The sequence below is a fragment of the Siniperca chuatsi genome, linkage group LG15, assembly GCF_020085105.1.
Source record: "Siniperca chuatsi isolate FFG_IHB_CAS linkage group LG15, ASM2008510v1, whole genome shotgun sequence".
Classification (NCBI taxonomy): Eukaryota; Metazoa; Chordata; class Actinopteri; order Centrarchiformes; family Sinipercidae; genus Siniperca; species Siniperca chuatsi.
The window spans coordinates 13,192,200-13,219,690 of record NC_058056.1 but is presented as its reverse complement, the minus strand read 5'-3'; the positions used below and the strand labels follow the sequence as shown (position 1 = coordinate 13,219,690).

General features: G+C 40.6%; 5 protein-coding genes across 6 annotated transcripts; 1 reads left to right on the top strand and 4 right to left on the bottom strand.

Moving 5' to 3' along the window:
• Positions 1-851: 851 nt before the first annotated feature.
• On the top strand, positions 852-8,597 carry dlst (dihydrolipoamide S-succinyltransferase). Its single transcript, XM_044167897.1, has 15 exons — positions 852-1,001; positions 2,049-2,082; positions 2,196-2,235; positions 2,591-2,652; positions 2,757-2,831; positions 2,953-3,008; positions 3,473-3,581; positions 3,689-3,868; positions 4,047-4,132; positions 4,275-4,372; positions 6,226-6,356; positions 6,767-6,840; positions 6,947-7,030; positions 7,192-7,359; positions 7,902-8,597. The coding sequence occupies exons 1-15, from the start codon at positions 939-941 to the stop codon at positions 8,034-8,036; spliced, it is 1,395 nt and encodes a 464-aa protein (XP_044023832.1). The 5' UTR covers positions 852-938; the 3' UTR covers positions 8,037-8,597.
• A 584-nt stretch (positions 8,598-9,181) lies between these two features.
• Positions 9,182-14,940, bottom strand: rps6kl1 (ribosomal protein S6 kinase-like 1). Of its 2 annotated transcripts, none has more exons than XM_044167896.1 (12): positions 14,843-14,940; positions 14,012-14,186; positions 13,660-13,833; positions 13,204-13,328; positions 12,774-12,866; positions 12,576-12,623; positions 12,026-12,158; positions 10,356-11,816; positions 10,185-10,274; positions 9,910-9,992; positions 9,717-9,812; positions 9,182-9,612 (listed from the first exon to the last, which is right to left on the bottom strand). In XM_044167896.1, the coding sequence occupies exons 3-12, from the start codon at positions 13,793-13,795 to the stop codon at positions 9,502-9,504; spliced, it is 2,376 nt and encodes a 791-aa protein (XP_044023831.1). In that variant the 5' UTR covers positions 13,796-13,833; positions 14,012-14,186; positions 14,843-14,940; the 3' UTR covers positions 9,182-9,501. The 2 variants fall into 2 exon arrangements, with proteins under 2 accessions (XP_044023831.1, XP_044023830.1); XM_044167895.1 differs by having other exon boundaries at positions 14,012-14,116.
• Positions 14,941-15,606: 666 nt separating this feature from the next.
• On the bottom strand, positions 15,607-18,450 carry LOC122862413 (olfactomedin-4-like). Its single transcript, XM_044167894.1, has 5 exons — positions 18,326-18,450; positions 18,079-18,243; positions 16,829-17,041; positions 16,605-16,746; positions 15,607-16,524 (listed from the first exon to the last, which is right to left on the bottom strand). Exons 1-5 carry the CDS (start codon positions 18,404-18,406, stop codon positions 15,731-15,733), a joined length of 1,395 nt encoding a protein of 464 aa, XP_044023829.1. The 5' UTR covers positions 18,407-18,450; the 3' UTR covers positions 15,607-15,730.
• Positions 18,451-19,972: 1,522 nt separating this feature from the next.
• LOC122862412 (olfactomedin-4-like) lies at positions 19,973-21,946 on the bottom strand. Its single transcript, XM_044167893.1, has 5 exons — positions 21,808-21,946; positions 21,560-21,727; positions 21,233-21,445; positions 20,995-21,136; positions 19,973-20,911 (listed from the first exon to the last, which is right to left on the bottom strand). Exons 1-5 carry the CDS (start codon positions 21,865-21,867, stop codon positions 20,121-20,123), a joined length of 1,374 nt encoding a protein of 457 aa, XP_044023828.1. The 5' UTR covers positions 21,868-21,946; the 3' UTR covers positions 19,973-20,120.
• Positions 21,947-25,207: 3,261 nt separating this feature from the next.
• Positions 25,208-27,162, bottom strand: olfm4.1 (olfactomedin 4, tandem duplicate 1). Its single transcript, XM_044167892.1, has 5 exons — positions 27,078-27,162; positions 26,794-26,967; positions 26,484-26,696; positions 26,259-26,406; positions 25,208-26,175 (listed from the first exon to the last, which is right to left on the bottom strand). Exons 1-5 carry the CDS (start codon positions 27,129-27,131, stop codon positions 25,346-25,348), a joined length of 1,419 nt encoding a protein of 472 aa, XP_044023827.1. The 5' UTR covers positions 27,132-27,162; the 3' UTR covers positions 25,208-25,345.
• Between the last annotated feature and the right edge of the window lie 329 nt (positions 27,163-27,491).

Sequence of the window (27,491 nt, the reverse complement as noted above, 5' to 3'; positions counted from 1 at the left end):
CATTGTGGGGGTGGAGCTGGACTCTCTGGCGGTGGTGTCAGAGAGGAGGATGCTGGCCAAACTACATGGACACGTGCTGGTCAAACAAAGGAGTACCTTCAGTGGAAGACTCATCCCCCCAAAATGCACCACAGGAAGTCATTCCTGCCTGTGGCCATCAAACTCTTTTACTCCTCCCTCTAAGTGTCAGTCTATATGACCCTAAACTGGACATTGGATCATTAACATCGCCGTTTAATACTCCGGTGCAATATACTCTGTTTTCAGTTTAATTTAATGAGATTTATTCATACTTCTATTACTGCTGTGCAATATCCACCGTCTCATAATAATCATAATAAGCTACACTTAACTTGATAGTACATGCACTACTACTTATTACTTATATTATTACATTGTATTATTATACCATACATATTTATCATCAATCGGTAATCCACTTTGTACTTTTAACTTATTTTAATTTTGTACTTATACCCACTTGGTACTTAATTTATCTGACCTCTATTATAGTGTATTATATTTTTTGCTTAGTACTTCTATTCCTGTGTGCACTGACGTGATAGTGAGCAGCTGTAACAAAAGAGTTTCTCCTCGGGGATCAATAAAGTATTTCTGATTCTGGTTCTGAAAACAGGACTTTGACTTATAACAGAGCATTTTTACACTGTGGTATTGCTACTTTTACTTTAAAGATCTGAGTACTTCTTCCACCACTGGTAGATTATTTCTCAATGGCCAGTAGTTACAGGAGTGTAGAGGGGGGTCAGAGGGTACCACAGTGAGGTGTCATCCCCCCCTACCCACCCCTCAGCCCCTCCACTCGGAGCACTTGGTTTATCCCACACCACTTCCTGGGTTCTTGCGCGTGCCTATCCTAGCTTGTCGGTGTGACCAGAGTTTCCCTTCCGCTGACAGGCTGCTGTCACACAGCCACCATGTTATCCCATTCCCGGTGTCTCACCAGGAACTTTGGCCGTTCCCTTTCTGCCATCCGCCAGGTAGGCAACAAGCAAATAAAATGTTGTCGTTGCCATTCGCGACAGGACTCCTCGCTGTCTTTGGCTGCGGGTAAAGGCGCAGCTTCTGTCAGTTCGGTTCTACCACAACTAGCATTAGCATTAGCCAGCTCACTGCTGTAGGCCACAGACAGGCCGTAACATTGCAAGCCAAGGACAGTATGACACTTTCCTTCACAAGTCTTTGCTGCACTCACACACTAAAGTTAAAAGCAGTGCCCTCTGTGTTGGGTTCGTCTCGCGTTTTGACATGAACGTTAAAGGTGTTTTACATAAGCAGAACGTATCCGGTCCATGTTCATGTACAGTACAGTTAACCCAAACTTAACCAATATTTTATGTAGCTAGCTAGCAAGAACATGCTAGCTATACTGAGCTAAATGTACGGGTAGGTTAGCTAGGCGCCTTTAGCTGTCATGCTGAGGTCATATTGTGCTTTATGAGAGAAAACAACGCCCAGTTTAGCTAACTTAATGGAAGTATTAAGTGAATGTTTTTTTTCATTTAAAGTGTAACTTTCTGTAGCTGCATTAGAAGCTAAGTCAGCAAAGTGAAATGTCAGTGAAGTCCTAGTTAGTGTCTAATTGTCGGCTTGTCAGTAAGATTATGAATAGATCATTAAGCTTTAATGCAGCTGTTCAATTAAAAATATCTTTTATGCATTTGCTGGTTCAGGTCTCATGCAAAACCACACAAGCCACCTGTTAGCCAGATAATTTTATTGATTTATTTATTGATTCAAAGGTCATCGTCTAGCGCATAGAAGTGACCTTTGACCAACAGCACTGACTTCTTTCCCTGTTGTTGACTCCATTGCCATTTATGTACAATTCCAACAGTTATGGATTATAACTGTTAGATATTTAACTTGATTTTAATGTTAACTTATGAGTATTATATTTCTTATGAGTATAGTATTTTTCAAGACGTTTTATGCTTGTAAAACGTTGAAGAGTTGTTATTCTGCACAATAACTCACATGTCAAAGGTTCCAGACGTTTTTTAATGCTTGACTGTACCTTTTCACAGGGCAACAATGTGTTCGCTCGTCAGGCCACGGCAGGTAAGTGTGCTTACTGTTCAAGCATGAAGTCTTAAAACCCAGTCTTTGCTTTGGGATAGTAGTTACTGCTGCAAGAAGTTATTAACACATCACTCTTGTCCATTTTCCTACAGCTCTATCAGTTAGCCATTCTATCACTTTCAACAACAATGTGTAAGTACACTAACTCATAAAAACACTAAACTATTTGAATAGACAATTAAGTTTACTGTCAGCATTTAAGTACACCATTCACACCGTAAATCTGATTAATTGAGTTGTTTATTTCTCTTCAGTCTTCAGCCCCTCAGTTGTCAGCGCTGGCTCACAGTGTCATCCATGCACTGTCATGAACCTATTTTCCAGTTATCAGTATCTGTCTGTTAGTCAGCAATTGTCTCCAATTCAAATGATACAGCAAATATAGCTTGTTCAGTTCCATATCTAGGCTCTCACACTTAAAAATTAAATTAAATCAGTTTTTGGGGATTTTTATTACTTGTCTGATTTTATTTTATTTTTTCTCCAGAAAATCTGATCCTCGGTCCAGCATCTTCCAAATCCAGTACTTCAGGACGTCTGTAGCCTACAGTATGTTTGAGCCTGCATGCCTTTTGTTTCTACACTTATCTGAATATGAAGCACAACCACTGACGTGGAATGAAGAAATGCATTTCCTTTCACTTGTTCTCCAGGAGATGAAGTTATCACAGTTAAGACCCCTGCGTTTGCAGAATCTGTCACAGAGGGGGACGTGAGGTGGGAGAAAGGTAACTCCTTTCACTAATCAACATACGTTAGTTACTTCTAATACCTGTCAAATCACAACCAAACTAAACAAAAGGTAGTCAGTTTGTACAGTTTTCAGTTAAAACAGTTTTCTCCTTACAGCTGTTGGAGACACCGTCTCGGAGGATGAGGTGGTGTGTGAAATTGAGACTGATAAGGTAAAACTAAGTAAATGTCGTACAAATTCACAATGTTTGTGATTGCTGGCAATTGTTGGGCTTTGCCTATGAAAGTGAAAGCCTTCAGAGTGTGGCACAACATGAATGAAAGAATTAGGGCAGGTTTTTTTTTTTTTTTTTTTACTCCCCCCAAAATAGCATTTCACTTTACCTTTAAAAATTCATATTTGTTGGTGCTGACTGGTGTGAGAGATAAAACAAAGGGCTAACCATTATTGAAGTGTGTCCTTTTAAAACATTTATAATGGCTTATAAAACTAACAAAAACATTGAACTTGTGATGATAGTTAAGTTTACACTTAAATAAACGCATGCATTTTCATTAGTTTGGCACCAGTCAAATAACAACATATATATAACATATATATTTAGAAAATATCCTAGAACTTTTTACATTTCTGTTTTAAATTTGTGATTATTTTGACGTTTTTATTATCTATTAGACATCAGTACAGGTTCCCTCTCCTGCTGCTGGAGTGATTGAAGAGCTTTTGGTCCCTGATGGAGGGAAGGTCGAGGGAGGAACGCTGCTCTTTAAGCTTCGAAAAGGAGGTCTTAAATATTGTATTTTTATTGAAAAATATACAAAAATTAGTATTATTAGGATAATATTCTGTATAAGTCAGTTATATTCTAACTGTTCACCTCTGTGTCTTTAGCTGGTGCTCCCAAAGCTGCAGAAACTCTAAAAGCCGAGGCCCCAGCCGCTGCAGCCCCCCCACCACCTTCTGCTGCTCCTTCTCCCCCTCCACCTCATCCCCCCTCAGCTGTGGGCCCCATTCCGACCACTATGCCCCCTGTGCCACCTGTGCCAGCACATGCTATGGACACCAAACCAGGTTAGTTGTAATGAGACAGACGGTCTGTGTCATGTGAGAACTGTTTTGCTTGACATCTGTGCTCTTGACCTCTAGCTTACATGATTAATCATTGTTTGGCTTTCTGTAAGCATTGGCTTTCACCAGTTCCCCTAAACTGATGTCTAGAGAAACTAACTGCTTTATATCTTTTTCAAAGTTTCAGCCATCAAGCCCACTGCTGCTCTAGCTGCACCAGCAGCCCAAGCAGAGGGAGGGGCTAAAGGAGCCAGGACAGAGAGCAGGGTAAAGTTACCACAATACCTAAAAAATATTTAGGAGTATCTGATGACTTTTAGATTTGTTTAATGGTCTAATAAAGTTGAGTTAGAGTCGGGAACTGTTTATTGAGTTTGATAATTCTGATAATTCTTGTTTTTTGATTTAGGTTAAGATGAACCGCATGAGACTGAGAATTGCCCAGAGACTAAAGGAAGCCCAAAACACCTGTGCTATGTTGACTACGTTTAATGAGGTCGACATGAGGTAGGAAATTCGTTCCTAGTTGACCTACTTTTTTTTTTTTTTAAGATTATTTTTTGGGGCTTTTTTAATTTAAATTTTTTTTTTTTTTTTTTTATTGGACAGTGACAGCTATAGATAGAAACAGGAAAGGCAGGACGGGGGGGGGGGTGACATGCAGCAATGGGTCCTGGGTTGGAATCTAACCTAGGGCACTGCTGTAAGGACTTAGCCTTAATGGTACGCGCTCTACCATGAGCTACCAGGGTGTCCTGTTAACCTACATTATTGAGCCCTCAGTGCTATTTTAGATAATATGTGAAATGTGCTCTGCTACATTAACACACATAAATAGAAGACATTGAGGGAAAAAGACTTTATAGAGAGTAGGAATCCAAATCTGTTCAAATATTTATTAACATGTTTTTAAGTGTGCATTCGTATGCAGTACACATACAGTATACATACTGTGTATCTGCGTTAAAAGCCAAAACAACACTTGCACAAATGGTTATAGATTGGAATCTGCCCAATAGGAAAAGCTTTTTGAAACCTGATATCCTCTTAAACACTGGAATGTAAATATTTGGTCGTAATGCCATCTAAAACGAAGATAAGAATTGTTAAAACAGGTTTTATTAATTTACAAGGAAATGTTATTGTCTGCACTTGCCCCCTGTGCTGAAGAGGACACTTTGAGGATTTCTTTTCCCCACAAATGTGTGGTGTCAGCTTTCGGCTATTCAGGGTTTTCTGTGTATCCTAATTGGATTGACATTGACGGTCTGGAGGAAGACTTCCCAGGCTAGGGCTCATCTGGAGCCGAAGGAGCTAGTCAGAGCAGGAGGCTGGAGCATCTGTAGGGGCCCACAGAGACCTGCGCTCTGAGTGGAAGAGCTGCCTCAACCGATATGGGCTTTTATGACAGCCCAATAAGATTTACAGGCTCTAGAAAGTGAAGATTTTTATCGCTTCTTCTCTCCTTTCTCGGAGAGTCTGTGTCTTGGGAGGGGCTAATTATGTTAGCGGAGAAACCCTAGAGCTTCAACAGGGTTAGAGACAGGAAAACAAACAATTAAAAAGAGAGATACAAGAGAAAAATGAGCAATGATGAAACGATTAGCAGGCCAATTTCAATAGCTTTAATTCACCACGATCTGTAACAGCATTCTTTTATAGCCATGAAAAGGCATAGTTTTTTTCTCCTTGAAAATTATGTTAGATTTGTGACCTGTATCTTTCATAACAGAGTTGCAATATTTGACTAACTATTTTCATGGAGTTTCTAGTATCTCTGTTTCTAGTATGTTTCTAGTGTCTTAGAGTTTAGTATACCTTAAGGCTTCTATTTAAATGTGTGATCTGTTTCACGCAAAACCCATGGATTGTCTTATTTTAGCTAGTAAATACCAGTTTTTAATGAAAATCATTTATTGCACAAATTGCTGCTCTGTTTGTTGTACATACATTGGCAAAGCAGTAACCAACTGCAAAACGTATTAACATGAAAAAAAGTTAATATGTCTGAAGCTACAGTTAGCCCATCAGTTCTAAGAAGGGCACATTGTTGGCCTATTGAATTTCAGTGATTCAGAGTCACAGGTATAACAGACATCTTCAATATAAAATTAATGTTTGTTTTTGTGCTAAAATGTTTTTTTTTTGTCATTCTTAAAAAATGACTAAGTAAGCACCACTTTTCCATGTTTTCTATGAATGTGTATTCAAATCCCCAGATCTTGCTGGTCTCTTAGAATTTCCTGCTTTATTTTCAAAACGGCAAACTACAAATCCAGTATCCTATAGGCTTCAACCCTGCTTGTTGCCTTTATGCCAAATTGTTTGTTAATGTATGCATTTTTTCTGTTTCCTTGTAGCAACATCACAGAGCTGAGGAAGACTTACAAAGATGCCTTCCTGAAAAAGCATAACATGAAGTTGGGCTTCATGTCTGCATTTGTGAAGGCTGCTGCCTATGCTCTGGCTGACCAACCTGCTGTCAATGCCGGTATAGATTTATCTTCAAAAGACTGAGAAACCTCATTTTGCGGTGTCTGTTTGACTGTGTCTTTGCATGTCTGGTATCAATACACTGCAGGTGTCACTGGTGAAGAAAACGATTTAAGTTTCAGTATATTAATTGCCAAACCTCAAAACCAACACTAACTTATTTACTGCCTTTAGACTACCCTGACCTATTTAAATAGACCACAGTGAAGCAGGGGTGGTCTGAATTGCTGCCTTTTAAAAATCTAAAATAGTCTGTGGGTTTCACCTTCCACGGCTTTTTACTTGCATGTAACAGAAAATGGCATGTGAAAAGGAAATTAATTAATCAAACGCAGTGATGATTTACAGTTTTAATCTGTATCCATATTTTTCCTGTGTACAATGTTTAATCTTTTTTTGTGGTTTCAGTAATTGATGACACAACCAAAGAGATTGTGTACAGGGACTATGTCGACATTAGTGTGGCTGTGGCCACGCCAAAGGTAAGAAGTGCATTATGTTGTAATGCTAAGTGTAAGTGCTTGGTAGCCCACTTGTCTCTAAAGTGAAGGGCAGAAAAAATCAGTAATATAACTTCTTCTCTCTCAGGGTCTGGTGGTTCCTGTAATCCGAAGCGTAGAGGGAATGAATTTTGCTGATATTGAGAAGGCCATCAATTTGTTGGGAGAAAAGGTAAGTTTATGTTACATATTATGACACATTTGAAGTCATATTTGTTGTTTTGAATTCTTTTCTCATTTAAAAATGTTGTTGTTGTTTTTTAACACTTGTTGAAATGTTCTTGAGATTTCCTTATTATGTGAATGGTAGTAATTGCGGATGTGTGTTTGTAGGCCCGTAAGAATGAGCTGGCTGTTGAGGACATGGACGGAGGAACCTTCACCATCAGCAATGGTGGCGTGTTTGGATCCATGTTCGGCACACCTATAATCAATCCACCACAGTCTGCTATTTTAGGCATGCATGGCATCTTTGACAGGCCTGTTGCAGTCGGTGGCAAGGTTTGTTTCCTCAGTGTTAAACATGCAAATACATAATTGTGTACAAATATATAGGACAACATTTTTAGCAACAGAATGGTCAATATGGAAAATGTAGATCAAAGAATAATGGATTTGATAAATTTGCTGTTTTTCGACAAAACAATGACTAGATTACAACGGTCTTGACAAAGAGAGAACCACTATTAAATAAAAATAAAAGGCTTGGTTTGATGAATCTCCATTATACATTACAGCTCTGTTTGCCACTTATAAAGTACTCACTGGTGTGAGTTTTTCTAAGCTTACATGCATTGACTCATTCATAAGCCACACCCAGTGACATTCAGCAGTTTTCTAAAATTTGTTTGACACTTGTTCTTTATTTGCTAACAATTCTGTGCCCACGTAATAAGTTTTTTTTTGTGGAAAATATTCTATTTTTCAAATCAAGCTAAACTTTAAGAAAAAGAATGTATCAACTCAATTATGCCTTTATTGTCATTTTCGACAATTCTGTTTAGTGTATAAGAATTTGGTCTCAGCGATTTTCTCTTGTTTAGGTGGAGATCCGTCCCATGATGTATGTTGCCCTGACGTACGACCATCGTCTGATTGATGGAAGAGAGGCTGTCACTTTCCTGCGCAAGATCAAGTCAGTGGTGGAGGACCCCAGAGTGCTGCTCCTTGACATGTGAAACCCTGTGAACTCCAGGCCCAACCAAACAAACCATCCTATACAAACAGTGGCTGTACTCACCTGATGAACATTACCGTAACTGCAGTTGATGTATTGTGTAACTAGAAAAAAGGATTTTTGGCAAACAGTTGGGTTGTGCAATGGACATGTGTAAGGCTGGCAGTGGTAAAAGATTTGGTGCTGTTGTGGAGAAATGTCAGGGTCTAGGGTTTCTGTGGTGCTGGTCTCTAGATCAAAAAAGAATATTCTAAAACTCATGCGCCATATGTCATTTTCTAAATACAATTGAAACATTCTCAACTTATTGTGAGATGAATGGCAAACATAGATATAAACTGCATAGTATCTTTCATTATTTTGGTTGAGAGAAGAACAATTAACACATATTGGTCCAGAAACCAAGAAACACTATGTTCTAAAATGTCCAAAGTGAAGAAATCCTCTGAATTTATGTCATCTGTTTCACAAAAATGATGAAAACTCTCTTTATGCTGTGTAAGAAAGAATATTTAAGAAAAAAGAAAGTTTTAAACAATAAAAGCTGCGTTACGCGACTGTATTTTTTGTTTTGATTTTTGGGCTGCATGTCATTCCCCCCCCCCTCTTTCCCACCTTTCCTGTTTATCCATAGAGATAGAAAAATAGATAAACTGTCCAATAAAGGCAAAAAAAAAAAGTCTGGGTAGCTACATTTACAAGTATAGACCCAGGGCATAGATAGCTTGAAAGGTGGTTCTTCCACATGTAATGCACAGATGGGTGACATTAAAATAAAACCTACATAAAGTTAGTACTTAAGTCTGCTAAGGTGAAAGGTAACTGTTTATCATGCAGTACACCTGAATGGAAGCATTTACTATGTTCCTTCATTCAGGATTTTCCTTTAACTTCTCACCTGTCTGTATGTAAGTGGGTTGTGGAATATTGGTTGATATCTCATGAGATGAAAATGTCTCACTAAAAGCCTTACATTTCATGTTAAGGTAATTAAAGCTTTAGCCAAAGAGCAGAGACTTGTCTCAATCAACTGGACTGAGCCTTTTGAAAAAATTAGTAACTACAAAATATGTCAGTATGTTTCTACTGATTAGTTATAACACATAATAACAAAGGTTTCAACATTTGAGTAAAATGACAGCGATAGAGAAGAGGTAACAATTTATTGCCTAACATCCTTGTTTTTCTACAATATTTAATGGCAGACAGTCCAAACATTTGTATTTGTCAGAAGTTAAAATAATAAATCAATTGTGTCACGTTTTGGAAAGGACAGGGTTCACCAGTTTTGTTTATGTTTCAGTTTTTATTATGTCATTTTTCTTTGGGAAGCACAAAATGCAAAGGAAACCAGGATCTGGTGCTGCATCCATTTTGGCCACACGAGGATACTTGGATTTGAGGTGAGTGTTCAACTTCAATTCCAATGCAGGACAGAGGGATCAGAGGTGCAGCAGTTGCACCTGCTAGCAGCTCAGAGCTTTCCAGGAGACACCACTGAAAAAGGGATGACACTTGATGTCACTCACACCTCCACCTCCAGAACCCAAACGATAGCCAGCGTCAAACTGAAGCAACTGTGGAGCAGCATAATGGAGAGTGGAGATACTGTAAGATTAATGTCATTGAGCATAATATTTAGAACAGAAGCCGTGCGGGTGTTTAAAGCCTTAAAGCTCACCTCAGTGAGCAGAGACGCGGCTGCAGTGCTCAGGTGGTCGGGGATGAGCAGCTGGGTGTGTGAGTGGATTCCTGCTGGATGGAGCTGCCACAGTGGCTGGAGGCACAGTGAGTGTGTGAAAAACCATGACCCAATGACAGAGTTACAGACTTTACTCTGTAAGACTGAGCATGCTTGTAGAGCCTTCGCTTACCATTCCTGTCAGGAGTTCAAACAACAAAGCCCCAAGACTCCACCAATCACAAGCCTCTGTAACCCTGGACACCCCACCAATTTCTGTCAACATACAATGAGCTGTGTTTAGTTGTATTCATGCACAATATTTCTTTATATTCCCATACAATGTGCAGTACTTATGTGCAGGCCTCTTATTCAGAATAAAGTGGACCAACTGAATCTTGCCACTAGGTGGCAGGTTACACCAAAGAACAACCACTGGTTTCAGCTTACAGTAATGCATATTTTTACCTGGAGCACAGTACATCTGGTCCATGGCTTTGGAGCAGATCTCTGACTGAACCTCACTCCACTGGCCAAAAAATGTCAAACACACCTTTCCTGTGAAAACATGTTTGATCAAAATCAGTCAGTATTTTGGTTTCCCACATGCAATCTTTTACAGGCATTTGACGAACTCACCGTTGCTGGTGAGCAGAACGTTTCTAGGGTTGAGGTCTCGACACAGGATGCCTTGCTGATGCAGACTCTCCAGGGCCAGCAGGATTTGAGCCCCCCAGACACGTACCTCTGCCTCAGGAAGCCCCCAGCAGGTCTGCATGGCCTTATCTGTAGGCCCGGAGGACTTGACAGGGAACCGAGGCAGGTGGCACCAGCCATCCACCTCTATGATCTGGTCTTCCCCCCGCCCCTCTGATCCCTCTGATTTAAGGAAAGCATCCATGTCCTCTCTCCTCCTGTGGGATGGGGCTCCAGGAGGGCCAGAGGAGAACCAGCCCACAAATGATCGCTCTTTTGCAGGTGCCACCTTCTCTCTAGGACTCAATTCGCAGGCCTCCTCCACACCCTCTCTTGCCTCACTGGAACATGTTTCCCCTTTGTACTTCACCCCTGAGAGGGCCAGAGGGACCCCTGAAAATGTCCCCTGTTTTCCTGCAATGCTGTGGCAGAGGGAAGCAGGGGAAGGCCAGGAGCTTTCTGACGTGATCCTTGTGTCTGTGTGGTCAGAAAATACTGCTCTGTCTGTGCTCCTGATGACTACCATTCCATTTCTTTCTTCTGTGGTGGGACTGTTGCCATCCTGCTTTGAGTCTGTAACCATATCTGCAGAGTTACCACTCAAAACAGATCCTTGGTGAGAGCCATTGGTATCCCATGATGCCCTGCCACGGATCTGGGTTTGGCAATGGAGAGGAAGATGCAAAATGGCAGGGGACGAACTCAAACCAATATTTTCACTGTTTGGTGATCCTGCTTTTATAAATGAGGTCTGATTTGTATGAGGTGCAGTTTGTCCTAGCGTGCTATATGAATGACTGTCAGTCACTGCATAGGGGTTTATTTTCTCACAGTTGTGTGCTGGATCGGCAGCTTTCCAAGCCACTTCAAACTCAGAGCTGCACTCTGTCAGTCCCATTCCAGCTTCCTTTTTATGGAGTTCCGACATGACATCGAGAGCTTGACTGACACGAGCGCAAGAGAGAGGAAGAGCGGGGTGTTCCTGAGTTTCACTGGAGTGCAAACACAAACTAGGAGCTGGTGGATGGATGCGGGTGTTGACCTGTGTCCTTGCCTGACCCGAATGCAGAGTTAGCCGATCGAGCTTGGTATAAAATGATGCTGCGGAGCGTGTGTTCTGCAGACAACCCGTCTCCTCGATGTAGGAGTGAGTCCCGCAGCTCTCCAGTCGCTGCTGAGTCTCATCCCATGAAGTGGGGAAGTCCATATCTGGGCTCTCATCGCTTAATTTCTCTGGAATCACTCCTGTGCTCCCTCTGCTGTTGTAATGGTAGTCTGTGCTGATTGTGGGTGAGGTGTAGCTGTTCTTCAGCTTGATGCTGTGCTGGCCAGAAGTGAAGCATTCTGGGTGTTCCTTGGCCTTCTCGTTCCTCAGCTTGTGCAGCTTGGAGAAGAGCCTCCCACCTAGGACGATAGGGGAAGAAACACTAGATCAGACATAGGAGCAAAGATTAGGAGTGATGATGCTTTTTTCATTGTTGCTAATGCTACAGTGTAACAGTGCATGTTGGTTAAATGCTCACTACAGAAAAAAGTGCACTTCTTAAAAGCTTTACAATCCATCCAACATTGTCCCAGCGGCACTGAGAACAGAGCAGTTGTTAACAGCTCACCTTTGACATGCTCAAGATGCAAGTACACAACATCCTCGCTGACATAATATCTTAGCAGCTTAACCATGTATGGCACCCCCTGAGGAATGATGGTTGGCTGGTCCCTGCTCTCCCAGCTTGACTTGACCAGACTCTGCAAGAACACATACACATGATGACTGATCTTTTTAGAAAGGGAAAAATGCACGTATAATATATATGTGGGAAAAAATGTGTATTAAATCAGACATGGTTGGATTGCCCCTTTAGAGATTAGTGCCTGTCTGTTACCATGTCCCTCACCATGTCCCTCTGGTCACTGAAATTTGAAGTGCACTTGCACTGGCTAAAAGGGTGAGAGCTGTGAGGCAGATCAATGCTGGATGATACCCAGGGAGACAGGATGGAGAGAGCTCCCATCGACTGGCCTGCCACAGAACACAAGGACTGGCTTGCTGCCAGACGACAACCCCCAAAACATCTCCGCTATCAGCCAATTTTTTATTCTTGACTGCACCCCTGATTTTCTTCAGTGTAGTACTATACCTTTGGGAAAAAACGGAATACTCACCTTTACAACAAATGTCTCCTTATTGACCATACTTTGGACAATCAGGACCTTTGGAATGAAAAATAACATCTTCAGGCTACCATAGCAAAGCAGATACAACAAGGAGTGTCAATACACAAAGCCAACACTGAAACACACACACACACACACACACACACACACAGGTAGTGAGTGTGAGTAGAAAAAAGTCTGTCTTACCTTATCAGTCACTCCCACCACCTTGCACATCTCCAGGTCCTCCACGGGCGAACTCAAGTGTCTGATTGGACGGAATCTCAGACTGCTGTAACCCTGGTGATGAAAGCCACTGAGGATATTAGCTACAGTACAGTAAAGCACATTGCAAGCAAGAAATGCATTTTTCCCCCACAATATCTGAGATGAATAATGCTCAGCGTGAGACAGACAGGCACTGAATGTTTCGTCTAATGTAAGAAGCAGTTACAGGAGGTGCTGTTTTATGTTCTTATCAGCTTATCCAATATTAAATTTATGTGAAGAATACTAAAAATGCATCAACCCTACACTGAAATTATATTCACCATACATTTAGAGCAAATTAATGCCACTTTGAAGTAGTCAACAAGATTTACTTTTTGTAAATGATAGAAAAGGATGATTTTCTTACCCCTAAATGAGAGCTTCCCTTCCCGAGGTTGTCATGTAGATGTGTTATGAAGATTTCTTCAGCTCTCTTCAGGTACTGGGTTGTCTTCCTCTTCACTGCCTCCCGACGATCCTTGTTTGGGTCCACTGCAAAACAGATAAGCTTTATCAGACAGCTATTTAAAAAAAGATTTAAAAAAAAATACTCTAGCAGTGTGAATAGAATAAATCTAACAAGACCCTGTCTTTATCTAGAATAAGGATTAGTAACACACCGCTAACTTCTGGGGGGGCTGGGAGGGGATATCTGACCAGCAAGGAAATCTGTGTTTAACCTTTGGTTTGTCACTTCCTGTTTTTATTCTGGTCCACATGTTCCCGTCACATGGGTTGTGCAAACACGCCTCTTCAAATTCCCCATTCACAGTATCACATAGCCTTAAATACTTGTGTGAAAGACCAAATGTTGTCCACTTACACTGAACCCCATTCAGCAGCAAGTCCACCCCATTCTTATAGTAGCTGAAAGCTGCCTCATAGTCCTCATTGACCTCGCTGTCCAGTGCCATACGGATCTGCTTGGCCGCCTCCACCAGGTAATCTCTCTTTGCCATCGCTGCCTTGTTTTGGACCTGTCAAGGACCAGATGGGCCTGAGCACAGCATAAAAAGTTAGAAATGACTGTTCAGCTGGACTAAAATTAGCCATGGCAGATAGTGGAGGTATGAAAAAGCTGCTTCATTGAATCAGAAACAGAAAGTGAATCACACTGCTGCTGTTCGGCTCTGAAGGAGTATTCAGAGACCATAACTGTTCAGCTTGGGACTCACCTTTGCTTATCAATAGCAGGACACATCTCTATCTGTTTTCACTGGGCTCGGTGTGTGTCTGCCCCGAGTGACTCCCAGGCTCAGGTCTTTACAGAGCATGATCATCTGAGCCAGCGGGGAAACAATGAGTTAACCTCCAGCACAGGAAGTCAGTACAAGCTTGTGCCTACTATTTCTGATGAATGGAAAGAAGCAGAGTTGCAAACATCCAAGATGACAGAGAGATGACTCAGAGCACTGAGACACATAGTCGTATGTCTAAGGTAAATTACGTAGCCGTTTATCCCTACAGGATGGTGGAAACCTAAAGATTACACTGGAGAAGGTGTTGACACCCAAATCTTACTATATTATCCCAATAATATATGCTACAAAAACCGTGTGTCTATGTATGCTACACTGTAGACACACTTACACATATCACATGAAATTGATTATTTTTAAGGAGCAAATTAATTCTTTGCTGACAAGATTTTTTAAACTCACTAGTATTATGCAATTAATATTTGTTACATTATACGCATTACCAGTCAGGAGTGAAAGCTAATGCTGACTATAAACCTCCCATTGGATGTAAAATATAATGTTTATTTTCCCTAAATTTGTCTAAAGGCTGAAACACAAACATCACACACATACACACCCCATCCTGGTCATGGAGGCGACATCCTCTAAGGAGCGTTATGAAACACACAAAGCCACCTTCAGTCTCATCCATCACCATCCATCATATTCTCAACATGCACTTCCATAGCCAATGAGTTAGCCATCCACCATAGTAAATAAATGAACAAATAGCACAGAAAACAGGCGCAGATACACACACTGTACCTGATGTGAGGCGAGCGTGCCCTGGACCCTCCACCCCAGCAGCAGCATCAGCAGCCCGTGTCTTCAGCAGCCTCAACACACTCATCTCAGGATCAGGGGCGGAGTAGAGAGATCAGGCGCGGCTGCCGATTGGCTGAGCATGATGTCACTTTAAGGTACCATTTCGCACAAGGCGCTCACTCCCCCACCTCTCATCCTGACAGATGCTGGCCGATTTAAAGAAACAGTACTGTTTTTGTGTGCACTGACTGAAGGCCATTTTCAACCCTGACTTTTACTTCCAAAATGGATTGTGTTTAGCTTTTAGTGTCGACTATTGACGAATTCCATGTTAAAATTGCTCAGTTTATAAAATGATTATGAATTACAGTATTTCTTTGATGTCTCCCATCCACTATGAATGGAGGGATCATCCTGCCCAGAAACCATAATCTGCTGGCTCTTGGTGCTCAGTACCAGATGGAGCCAGGCTCCAACCACAGCACAAAGGAGAGGTGTACCCCCCTCCCCCCACCCCCAAGGGAGGGCCGGTTTACAGAAGGGGTGGAAGCTCCAGCATAGAGCAAGATGGGTAGGAGAGGATGGGGGGCTAAGATGTATCAAATGCTGTAACCTTATCCAAACAGCAGAAAGGGAGGGGTCTGATTTATCACAGAGGTTTATGATTACTTGACGCCCATTCTCAAATGTTCATTGAGTCGTATTTTATCTTGCACACTTTTACTTAAATTAACACAAAACAGGACTCTCATTTGAATGTTCAGTTTTGATTTTATTCCAGAAACAAAAGTGAAGTTTCTATGCGTCACACAGATATCCCAATGTTAGAGAAAGTCAGTGAAGATCATTTGTATCAATCACAATACGGCAGATTAAGAACAAGAGGCATCATCCTTTGTTAAACTTCAGATTGTAGGACACATAATAGCCATTGTTGTACATGTAAAGCCTCTGATCAGTGGGATTGTAATGCAGGTTGACAAATTTCTCCTGGAATTTCTGAAGGGGAATACTCATGTATTTCTCCTCTCCGGTCTTGGTGTCATATGAGTAATAGATCTCCTCTGTCTTCAAATCTCCTGGCCTGGTGGCATACATAACTCCGCACACCATGAAAACATTCCCTACTAGAGGCTTGAACGCACTAGTGGTCCATTCATCCTCGATACCAAATGATTTCTCGTCTATCTTAGCAATGACAATTTTACCCTTGGCCTCCTCTGTGGCATACATTACCCACAACCCTCTCTCATCAGCAGAAAAATCCAGGTACTGGTTTGGTGAATAAGTGTAGGTGAATCTTTCGCTTGCTTTTGTGATTTGTCTGTGACTATAAACAGAAGAGGTCAAATTTAATTTGGACATTCTGAATGGGTTGGCAGCCTGGTAATATATGGTGTTACCATGAACAATGTAATTATTACCAGTGCCTTCGTACCCCTGAGGCAGACCATGGTGTGTGAAGGAGGATCTCTGAAGGAGTTTGTCATAATTAGAGTACAAGTAGAATTCAAACACAGAGGGACTGCTGTATGCACCGTACCAGTACATTGACTCATAGCTTCGAACAGGTTTGGAGTCTTTTCCCCAGCCCCCATACTGGTATCCTGGGTTCAAATGAGCATTCACTTGGATGACCGTAGGCTTGTTGACGCTTATGATTCCTGTGTGATTGCAGTTGCCTGGGGGGGGGAAGAAAGAAAAAGTTTAAATCTCTGTCACATGCATCCTGCTGACCAGCTACTAAGGCTGATGGCCTTACCAATATCTGGCTTGATGAACTCCTGCTCCTTCTGGCACTCCTCCAGTTTCCTCTGCAGCTTAGCAAACTCAATGCGGATCACTTCCAGGTTGCTCTTGTCATAAGTCTCCAGTTGGTTCACAATGAGGGTCATGTTGTAAATCTGGCCACGAAGAGACACAGTTACGAGATAACCAATAAAATAACAGAAGCAGTGAAGCTGAGTCTTAAACTTGTCTTCTCACCTCAGTATACAGACTGTCAAGCATGGGTGAGGAGGAGTTGAGGGAGTCTTTGAGCTGAGACACCAGAGCCTCAAACTCTCTGAGCTCAATCCTGAGCAGCTCAAAGTCCAGTTTGATGTAATTGTCAGGACTGGTCTCCAGCATGGCCACTCTAACAGTCAAAGTCTTCAGTTCTCCTAAGAAGATATCCAGTTTGCCCCCGTAGTGGACAAGCTAAAAGACACACACTCACCAGCTTGTATACTGTGAAGCAATTACTGTCATGCAATTGCATTTAACACTTTATCTTTACCAACATAACCACAAAACAAGATTCTGTATTAATTTTCCCCTCAAAGGCTATTATGTACAAATTAATACGTAATGACAAAGTTCTTGTTTTTACAGGAAATAATAAACAAAATCAGAAAACATTTTGTTTGCAAAATATGTTGACACAGGAATTAAACTGCGGTTGTCAATACCTCTCAATATACTAAAAGATGGTGCTAAGAACAAATGTACAGGAAGATACAAATATAGAAATACCAACCAAATATGTCAACAAAACTAAGCAGAGATAAGGAAACATAAACACGTAGTTATTACAGTATGTACATGCTGGTAAGTTTGAAAATATATTCACAAATCATCTGGACAAGAAGTATTTTATACTGTATCTATATACAGGTATAACATTGTGTGTGTATACTGTTGACGCAGGGTTGTGGTTTGGTTGTTACTGTGCAAATAATGCTGGAATAAATCTTGTATGGGTAATACAAGTTCCTTTTTTACGCAAAGGGGGTGTTATGAGCACCTAGTTAAGGTAGAGTATACAGTATATACAGTCTGCTTGGACTTAAATTTGATCTAGTGGCTACTATGAATAGTCAGAGTCCATGAAAATGGCTATGATCACTAGAAATTTGTTAGAAAACAATTCTAAACATGCTGGTATTTATTCATTTTTGTGGTTCAATATTCTCATTTTTAATAGGAAGTATCATTGAATTATGTGAGGCTCTGGATTTTATATAGTGTTAGTAATTAGCATCAATCTTTATACACTCAACAATATTAAATTACTTTAGATTCACTGCTACTAAAGTCACATCTGTATCTCGTCACCTTTTTTCTGTTACTTGTGATACATTTATTGGAGTTCACATTCTTCTCTGATGACTAAAATCATCTACTCGAAACATGGCTTTTTCAGCTTATTCAAAAATTTCAAGCAAAAAAAAAAACATATGCTGTTTCATACTTACTTTATTCATCTGGATCTCCACCTCCAGCCTCAGATCGGTGGTAACTTGCTGCATGTGTTGCACTCGGTCAGCAGGGAAGGTGCTGTCGGGCAGGAACACACTGCAAACACACTCCAGTGCTCCACCAGACGTGGTCACATTCCCTGACTCCCAGTCCTCCATCGGCTGCAAGCAAACTCAGTTATTTCATTTAGATATTACATAGAATACTATTTAATAAGGAATAGCAGTCATCTTTAAAACTTACGAGCCAAGCTAGTGCAGGGCTCAGTATGGGAAAGAGTAGCAGCAGAGTCAGAAGCATTGTGTCTCTACCCATAGGATGCATGATTGCTGTCTGATGTGATTGCTACTCAGATCTGTGGGTTATACACCTCTTATCAGCCTAGCTAAAGCATGTGACATCATTCCACACTCATGACAATTTTATTTGCATCCTTGAGATCAGTGCAGGTGTGCATGTTAAACACACTATCCTGGGATGACTGCAGCTTTCTGATTTTGTGACTGGGTTTTTTCCTCCGAGAAGTTTTAGTTGATTTAGTTATTGGCAAAACTTCAGCATGTAAATAGTAACTGCTCTCTATACATTCTGACAAAACTGTCATCACACTGAACCTGAGAAAATCAGGTCAATTTTAGTTTTATTTGGTTAAGTAAGACAATACTGCTGCTAGTGAGAACACTGTGCACTCAGTATAAAAAATGAAACACAGTGAAGTGTTTCAGAATCAGTTAATTCGACAAAGGCATCACTCTGGCACATGTAACAGTATTTTTATGTGAAGTGAGGATACTTTTCTCCCTGAAGTTTATTAACAATCTATGATTATACTTTGTCTCACGCTACATAATGCACCGCCTATATGACACAAAAATAAGAAGAAGGTCTCACCCGCTTTTATGATTCTGGGTGCCAAAAATATGGCTTGAAATGACACGAAGCTTACAAACTCACTGACAGTTACCTTGAGCACAATACAATAGACCTGTTTTGCATTCAGAGTTGCCTAAATTAATATACTTCCACTCAGGAGCAAAATATAAAAGTACCACCAACTTTCACTAGACATGTGATATTTGATGGTCAGTTTCTTTCTTCAGGCAGTTTGTATTTTGATTAGCTGGGGCTATAGGGTTCAATGTTAATATTAAGCTGTCATTAAACCCTGGAGATGAAAATGTAATATGAGCCTAACAAACCAACTTATTCTTGAATCATCTTGTCCCTCTGGACTGGAGAAGCAGGCTTTGACTTGAGCATTGTGTCTCTTCTGTTCCGGCAGCAGAGAACAATAGCTGCCAATTTGGATCATGTTGATCTTGACACTGTGTGATCATTAACAGATACAGTGATTGATTACACCTGTCTGCTGTAGTACTTGCACCTTTTGTGGTATATCTCTGTTCTTTTGATTCCGTTGTGGTTATCATGTATGTGTGTGGTACATGGACATCAGCTCTGGCAACCCCCCACCCTTGGTTCCATTGTTCAATCTGATTTAAAATCCTGTCCAACTTACTATCTAGTGACAAATGTACATTTTATATATTTTAGATTGATGTCTTTGTCCATTTTAATCTGATGAACACACAGTGTGTTTGCACTATTAAAGGCTGCAGATTCAATGATTAACCAACAATTCCTAGTAGTGAATTTTGTGTTTATTTATTTATTTATATATTTTTTCCATAGTAACAACTTCATTGTTGCCATATTGGATTGAACACACTGGGTCTTGCTTTCACTCAATTAGACTTTCATTTCAGTTGTTTCATTTGATTATCTGGAGCAAGACACATTTTTAATCTCACACTTTTTCCTTTATTGTACGTATCAGTAATTTTGTAACAGGATTATTAATATGCATAAAAATCCAAGCAATTCACACAATTTGAATGCTTCAGTTTGATTTTATTCAGGAAAAGACAGTAAAAAGTATATGCATTACAGTAAATCAATTTTTATAGAGTGACAAAGTGAGTAAACACAGATCAATCGTATCAATCACAACACGGTAGATCACCAAGAGGAGGCATCATTATTTGTTAAACCTTACATTGTAGGACACGTAGTAGCCGTTGTTGTACATGTAGAGCCTCTGATCAGTGGGATTGTAGTGCAGGTTGGTGTATTTCTCCTGGAATTTCTGGAAGGGAATGTTGAGGTGTTTCTCCTCCTTGGTCTTGGTGTCGAACGCATAGTAGATCTCCTCTGTGTTCAGATCCACTGACCTGGTGACATACATGACTCCACAGGCCATGAAAGCATTGCCAGCCAACTGCTTGAATGCACCGGTGTTCCACTCATCCTCAATGCCAAAAGATTTCTCATCTATTTTAGCAAGGACAATTTTACCTTTGCTCACCTCTGAGGCATATATTACCCACAAGCCATTTTCATCAGCTGCAAAGTCCAGGTACTGATTGTCTGAGTAACTGTACGAGAACTTTTGACTAGCGGCTGGGATCACTCTGTAGTCATATTTGGAGCTGGTCAGATTCAGTTTGGTCATACTAAAAGGTGTGTTGTGCTGGTAATATATGGTGTTACCATGAACAATGTAGTTGTTGCCGGTACCTTCCCACCCATCTGGTATGTCGTGATGTTTGAATGAAGACCTCAGAATCAGATTTTCATAATTAGAGTACAAATAGAAGTCATACACAGCAGGACTGCTGTATGCACCATAGAAGTACATTGATTCATAGCCTCTAACAGGTTTGGAGTCTTTTCCCCAGCCCCCATATTGATAACCTGCATTCAAATGAGCATTCACTTGGACCACCATCGGCTTGCTGAGGCCCATGATTCCTGTGTGATTGCAGTTGCCTGGAAAGAAAAGAAAAATGTTGAGATTGGCTGGCAATATCTGATTTTTAAAACATTATGCACAATTTTCTGACTAGTCTTACCAATATCTGGCTTGATGAACTCCTGCTCCTTCTGGCACTCCTCCAGCTTCTTCTGCAGCTTAGCGAACTCAATGCGGATCACATCCAGGTTGCTCTTGTCATAAGTCTCCAGTTGGTTCACAATGAGGGTCATGTTGCGGATCTGGTAATAAACACATAAATCAAAATGGAAATCTAATATTCTAACTATGAAGAAAGCCAAGTTATTTGCAAGTAGATTTTAAAAAATGGCTCTCACCTCAGTATACAGACTGTCAAACATGGGTGAGGAAGAGTTGAAGGATTCTTTGAGCTGAGACACCAGAGCCTCAAACTCTCTGAGCTCAATCCTGAGCAGCTCAAAGTCCAGTTTGATGTAACTGTCAGCACTGGTCTCCAGCATGGCCACTCTAACAGTCAGGTCCTTCAGTTCCTTCAAGTAGACCTCCAACTTACTCTCATAGCTCGTCATCTGAAAGAGTGAAAAAACATGAATCAGCATGATGATGTCTTGGCCAAAAGGGGGTTTTAATGTATAAATTCTGTGAAACTGCTCAGACCTCAGGCTTAATAGGTCTTACTGCACCTTGTTCATTTGAATTTCAACCTCCAGGATCAGATCCTTGCTGACTTGTTGCATGTGCTGAACCCGGTCGGCAGGGAAGGTGGTTTCAGGTAGATACACATGACAAACACACTGACCCGACCCACCCACTGATGCAGTCACATTGCCAGACTCCCAATCTTCCACTGGCTGAAAAAAAAATACCATTATTAAAGCTGATTACAATAAATCCACCTGCATGTTTAAATAGAAAATAAGGTGTCACTTACAATCCAGGCCAAAGCAGGACTGAGAGCTGGTAGAAGCAGCAGCAGAATTGGCAGCATCATGTCTCAGTTTAGCTCTCAAGTGTCTCCTTGGTGGTCTGGTCAGAGGGTTTTTAAAGACCGCTCTTATCACATCATCACAGACACCTTCTCTCTTCCCATAGTTAATAGCTCATGACAGGCATTATCCTTGTTTGCTCACAATAACTTTTGAGGAAGCCTCCACGTCAGGTTTGATCTGAGCACGGGGCGTGGATGAGAAAAATGCCATATGTAGTGAATTCTGGCAGCCCCTTGTTATGTTTATGGCCTGCTAGCTGAGCATTGCATGTGTTTTATGGTAGAAAGAGATCATCACAGGCAGACACTGTTTCAGGGTGTATAATTTAATTCAATTGAATCCAAATAAACTTAACAGATCATATTTGTATTTGTTTGTATAGTCATCATCTTAAAAGTCAAGACTCACTGTATTATAAATGAACGAATCAAATTGCTTCTTTGTATTACTTCCTACATTGAATCTAGAATCAAATGTTTTTAAGTTTTCCGTTTAAAGCAAAGGAGTTTATATTATCATGTAACAAAACAAAAGTAGTGTCTGTTTTAAGCAGAAATGATTGTGTGTGATCCCTCTCCAAATATTGCATGTATGTGCATGCCCCTCTAAATCTGCCTCTACATACAGACAGGTGACAAATGAATGGAAAAAAAACCTTACATAAATGAGTGGAGACACATGATGAAGATGCAGAAGCTTCTAATCAGGTAGTGCCAATTTTAGAGTCTATTGAGGTCCTAGGAATAAATTCCCAGGGGGCCCCACCAACCAGCGGTTATCGACACAATGTTATATATAATATGACACTGACGAAAAATGTTCGAAATCTAAACTTTTTTTTAAATGTTCACATTAAAGTTATATACTAGCTTATTTGATACTTATTATAGTAGCATGTTAATGAAGTCAATTCAAAATGTTTTCACACAATAGAATTAATTCCTCAAGTTCAACTTTTAAATGTTCTCCTTGGACATAGCTTTCATAGCATTCATGGCTTAGCCATAAATGTCCATACTTACCTTTTACATTTTAAGATGGTAAAAGGCATCAATTAATCAATGACAGACAGAGATCAAGTCATCAAACTTGCTGTTGTTGGTGACACTTCATTTTAAAATGTTTCTAATGTAAAACGTTACCAGTAAAGTTACCACTTTAGTCACAGAGAAAGAGTGGGTCCACTTGATTACTATCCCGGCATACACTGGGGTCACAACAGATGGGCGGAGTTTGCCATTAAATTAATGTAAAATAAGCACATCAGCAGTAGTAGACTAATCAAGTGGACTCAATGTTAGAATATCAGAGGCTAGGGAGCTACCATGGCTTCGCTGGATTGGGACAGGGGGTACATGTCAAGCTAATACACCCAAGCTTACATGTAATGGAGCCATGATTAATGAGTAGCCTACCACTGTGTTTTTTTGTCTATGACAAGCTGAAATGTCTGTTGTGCAAAAGGCTTTGTTGAACGCTAGGGGAGAATAGGCCTATATTTTGAAAGAATGGTGTTTCATCCCTCCAGTAGACTTCTAGAGACATGAAGAATTGATGTCAAGGTGCATTGAAGATGTTCTGGCAGGTCATAATAGTCCAACACCTAACTATACTATACACTTTATTTTGCTTTTTCCTTTAATTTATCATCCATCTGTATGAGTTCTGCTGATCCTGTTGGACAGTACCACAGGCTGTATGGAGGCTTATTCTTAGTCTTCTATTTATTGTTGTGTTTTCTTAGTAGTCTTTTAAAATTTGCCTTCAGTGATCATAGTGGGTAACTTGTTCCACATCATGACGGCTCTATACATTACATATCTGCACACTGCATCTGTTCCGGTTTAACTAAATAACCCTGCCTGGTAGTGTGACTATGTTGATCTCACATAGTGTATTTGTGAGTACAGACAATGTGGTTGTTTACTTTAACAACCACATAAAGAAACTCATTGCATGTCAACCTCTCCTCCACTCAGAGCCATGAGAGACTGGCATGCACTCTCTCTGTACTCTGCCTCACAGCCAATGGACAGGGCAGTGCGAGCTTTGCAGCTTTATTCTGAGCTATTTGGAGCTTAGACTGATCTTTTTTGGCTGCACCCGACCAGACAGCTGAGCATTAATCAGCAACTTGACAACACACTGTTGCAGACATAGAAGTATAGAAAATTTACATCCCCTTCTAAAAAGGAAATAAGTCTTCCATTTTATTGTGTCATTCTTGACAAACTAGAGTAAATGAATGCACACAACATCAACTAAATTAACAATATAAGTTGATATTATTGCTGCTGGTTCGCTGCAGTTTTCTCCCTCTCCTATTGGATTGTCATTTCACATATTGATTTTAAAAAACTATGTTCTATAAAGACGTATAATGAATAGTGGGGTGAAAACTCAAAACAGCAAGAATCATGCAAGTACATCAACTTCATCAAATATGCTGAACTGCTTCAAATGCTACATTTAGAAACAATGTCTTGGTGGGACATTGGTCTTTTATATTTTATCTGTCAAAAATAGACCTTTTTCACAGCAGACATTTTGACTTGTTTTAGTAGGAAAAGCACAGGTGTAACTAATAACATTAATGATGGCTCCATTCTATTCAAGTGTCATGATAGTGAGTCATGATAGTGTGACAGTGAGTGAACACGCACAATACCGGAACCCTGAAACTGAAGCAGCTAAATGGAATTCAGCCATCATACATTTTATTATTTACACCCGTGCTTTTTCTGCTGTGACATGTCAAAATGTCTTCTGTGAAAAAGGTCTATTGCACAGCTGTAGGCACTTTAAAATATATGTTATATATATTATGTTGCAACACCAATCTAGCCACTACTGGGAGTCAACACTATGGCTGTAGACTTAAAAGGGTCGGTAGAGACAGCAGAAAAACAAAGAAAGCTAAAATCAATATAGTACATTGATTTATTGATCCTGCAAAACAGCATTTGGTGTCATATACATTATATGCCTAAAAATCCTCATCTGATAGTGGAAATAAATTATTCATTTTGTGTGAATGTTAATGGAATTTACTTGTAATGTTTAGATCAAGTAAATGGGGGACAGGCCTTAAAAGGGTATTTTTCCATTATAAAACAGAATCCAGTTCTGCATGTGTACTTTTCTTTCAATGTCAGAAATTATTACAAATGCAAATTAACCATTAGTAGTGGGATGATCCTGCCACCATAGATAATACTGCACTTTGAAAGCGTGTAAGGCACTAGATTGAATGGGTGAAGGGAGTGAGGTGAATTAATAGTCATTAGAAAATAATGCACTCTATTCATGAGCATTTGCACAAGGACACACTTGACACTTTTGTAATGCTTGAGATTATTTATTAGTGATCAAGAATAATAATAAGAATAATAATAATAATGAACATGCAAGAACAAATGAGAGCTTTAATCATTGCTTCTTTCATAAGATGTGATACTTCAGTATATCACAGATAATGATTTAGATCAGGAGAGTCGGTGGTTCCACAGTGGCTTTAGCTGTGTGGTTAAACCACAGATGGTAGTTAACATAGTAGCCATCATTGTACATGTAGAGCTTCTGGTCAGTGGGATTGTAGTCCAGGTTGGAATACTTATCCCGGAACCTCTCAAAGGGAACACTGATGTAGCTCTCTTGTTTGGTTTTGGTGTCATATTTGTAAAATATTTCTTCAGTTTGGATATCAATTGTTCTGACTGCATACAGAACACCACACACCATGAAGGCATTGCTCACACCCGGTTTATAGACACTAGTCTGCCATTCCTCCTCAACCCCAAAAGAGGGCTCGTTTATTTTAGCAATGACCAACCGACCACCGGACTCCTCTGTAGCATAGGTCACCCACAGGCCAGTTTCATCAGCAGCAAAATCAAAGTTCTGATTCGGGGAGTTAGTATAGGAGAATCTGGCGCTAGCCCTAGCAATCACTCTGGACTCATATCCCATGGTGGTAAAATTCAGTTTTGCCAACCCAAACGGTGTGTTGATTTGATAATACAGAGTGTTGTCACGGATGATGAAATTGTTCCCTGTGCCAGTCCAGCTGCTGTGTAAGTTGTGATGCTGGAAGTGGTTTCTCAAAATGAGGTTCTTGTAGTTAGTGTAGAACCTAATATCAACAATGGAGCCACTACTGTACCCAGAGTACCAGTACATAGATTCTCTGTCAGGAACAGGCTTTGAATCTTTCCCCCAGCCTCCATATATGTAGCCAGGAGTAAGATGGGCATTCAGCTGGCTTACAATGGGCTTGCTGACCTTGATGATACCTGTGTGTGCACAAGACCCTGCAGAGAGAGAGGTTAAATTAGTTAAATGAGTCCAAAGAAGGCTTAGATTCAGATGTGGATATTAGTGTGAATGAGCTTACCAATGTTGGGGTTGAAAAGCTCCTGGTGGCGTCTCTCGCACTCCTCTAGTTGCAACTGCACCTTGATGTACTCTCGGCGCGTCACCAGAACCAGATTCTTGTCGTAGGTCTTCTCCAGCCTGGTCAGCGTCGTCACCATAACTCTGATCTGAAAGTAAACACATGGTTTGCCACTGGATTGGCATTATGTCTGTTGATGCGGTGACCGCCATCAGCAGGACTTACCTGTACGCGCAGAGACTTGAAGACAGTGGTGGAGCCTTTGATGGAGAGCTGCAGCTCTTTAATCAGAGCCTCCGCTTGTTTAATCTCCACCTTTATCTCATCAAAGTCTGCATCATTGTAGGCATCAGGGTTCTTCTCCATTTTTTCAATTTCTGCTGTCAGCTTTATTATCTTTTCTGCATACGCTGTCAGCTTAGTCTCATAGTCGTCCAGCTGAAATAAAGTCAAGTAAAAAACATATTAGACATTTTTTTTATCTGTGTCAAATATGTCATCATCTATTGCACATGCTTCTAATATGCCTGAGTACCTTGCCCATCTCCAGCTCCAGTTTGTGTGAGATCTCCCCAGCTGTCTGCTCTACCACCACCAGGTCTTTAATAGGAAAGATAGAACTGGGCAAGAAGGCATCACAAGTGCACCTGTCCCCACTTCCACCTCCTGTCTCATTCTTCGCACTCCTCTCGCTCCACAGGCTTACACGCTGGAAGAAAAAGGGTCACATGAACATACAGTAGATCAGCTTACCTCTAATGTGGGAAGAGCCTCAAAGAATAAAGATGAATCAGTTGATCTAAGTTATGCCATACATACCCCCTGGGCCATCGTGGAGCTAAGCAGTGCTAAGAAATACAGAGTGCTGATCATTCTGGTGCAGTCAGAGTTGTTACGATTGAGATAGCTGGATCTTTGGGGCTTATATAGCCTGTTTCAACATCTTGCAGGTTGCAGCACCTGTACTAGTTCACAGCATTGTTAGCCAATGCACACACCAAGATATAACACATAATGTTATCTTCAGCAAACAGAAGTTACGAATACTCTGATGTTTGTTTGAAATGATCCATTAATGTTTGGGTTCATCAGAATTCAAAGAATCACTGATGGGTGGGTTTATCACCTGTGTTCCCAAGTGTTATGAAATGTTTCATTTCCCCAGACGGTCCATCTCATTCAGTAGCAAACTGAATGAAATGTTGATTGAGAGATGAATGCTGAATGACAAAA

What these genes read in the sequence shown, in the direction of transcription:
- olfm4.1 (XM_044167892.1), bottom strand. Translation starts at nt 27,131, where the DNA reads ATGATCAGCACTCTGTATTTCTTAGCACTGCTTAGCTCCACGATGGCC. An exon ending in TGGAGCTGGAGATGGGCAAG is followed by an intron (nt 26,697 to 26,793) that starts GTACTCAGGCAT and finishes ACTTTATTTCAG; the next exon opens with CTGGACGACTATGAGACTAA. An exon ending in TCAAGTCTCTGCGCGTACAG is followed by an intron (nt 26,407 to 26,483) that starts GTAAGTCCTGCT and finishes GTTTACTTTCAG; the next exon opens with ATCAGAGTTATGGTGACGAC.
- dlst (XM_044167897.1), top strand. Translation starts at nt 939, where the DNA reads ATGTTATCCCATTCCCGGTGTCTCACCAGGAACTTTGGCCGTTCCCTT. An exon ending in CGCTCGTCAGGCCACGGCAG is followed by an intron (nt 2,083 to 2,195) that starts GTAAGTGTGCTT and finishes ATTTTCCTACAG; the next exon opens with CTCTATCAGTTAGCCATTCT. An exon ending in TGCTATGGACACCAAACCAG is followed by an intron (nt 3,869 to 4,046) that starts GTTAGTTGTAAT and finishes TCTTTTTCAAAG; the next exon opens with TTTCAGCCATCAAGCCCACT.
- LOC122862413 (XM_044167894.1), bottom strand. Translation starts at nt 18,406, where the DNA reads ATGCATCCTATGGGTAGAGACACAATGCTTCTGACTCTGCTGCTACTC. An exon ending in TTGACAGTCTGTATACTGAG is followed by an intron (nt 16,747 to 16,828) that starts GTGAGAAGACAA and finishes CTTCGTGGCCAG; the next exon opens with ATTTACAACATGACCCTCAT. An exon ending in GTTCATCAAGCCAGATATTG is followed by an intron (nt 16,525 to 16,604) that starts GTAAGGCCATCA and finishes TCCCCCCCCCAG; the next exon opens with GCAACTGCAATCACACAGGA.
- LOC122862412 (XM_044167893.1), bottom strand. Translation starts at nt 21,867, where the DNA reads ATGATGCTGCCAATTCTGCTGCTGCTTCTACCAGCTCTCAGTCCTGCT. An exon ending in GTCCTGCTTTGGCCTGGATT is followed by an intron (nt 21,728 to 21,807) that starts GTAAGTGACACC and finishes TTTTTTTTTCAG; the next exon opens with CCAGTGGAAGATTGGGAGTC. An exon ending in TTGACAGTCTGTATACTGAG is followed by an intron (nt 21,137 to 21,232) that starts GTGAGAGCCATT and finishes GTTTATTACCAG; the next exon opens with ATCCGCAACATGACCCTCAT.
- rps6kl1 (XM_044167896.1), bottom strand. Translation starts at nt 13,795, where the DNA reads ATGGCAAAGAGAGATTACCTGGTGGAGGCGGCCAAGCAGATCCGTATG. An exon ending in GCATCTTGAGCATGTCAAAG is followed by an intron (nt 11,817 to 12,025) that starts GTGAGCTGTTAA and finishes CTATCGTCCTAG; the next exon opens with GTGGGAGGCTCTTCTCCAAG. An exon ending in TTGAACTCCTGACAGGAATG is followed by an intron (nt 9,813 to 9,909) that starts GTAAGCGAAGGC and finishes CTGTGCCTCCAG; the next exon opens with CCACTGTGGCAGCTCCATCC.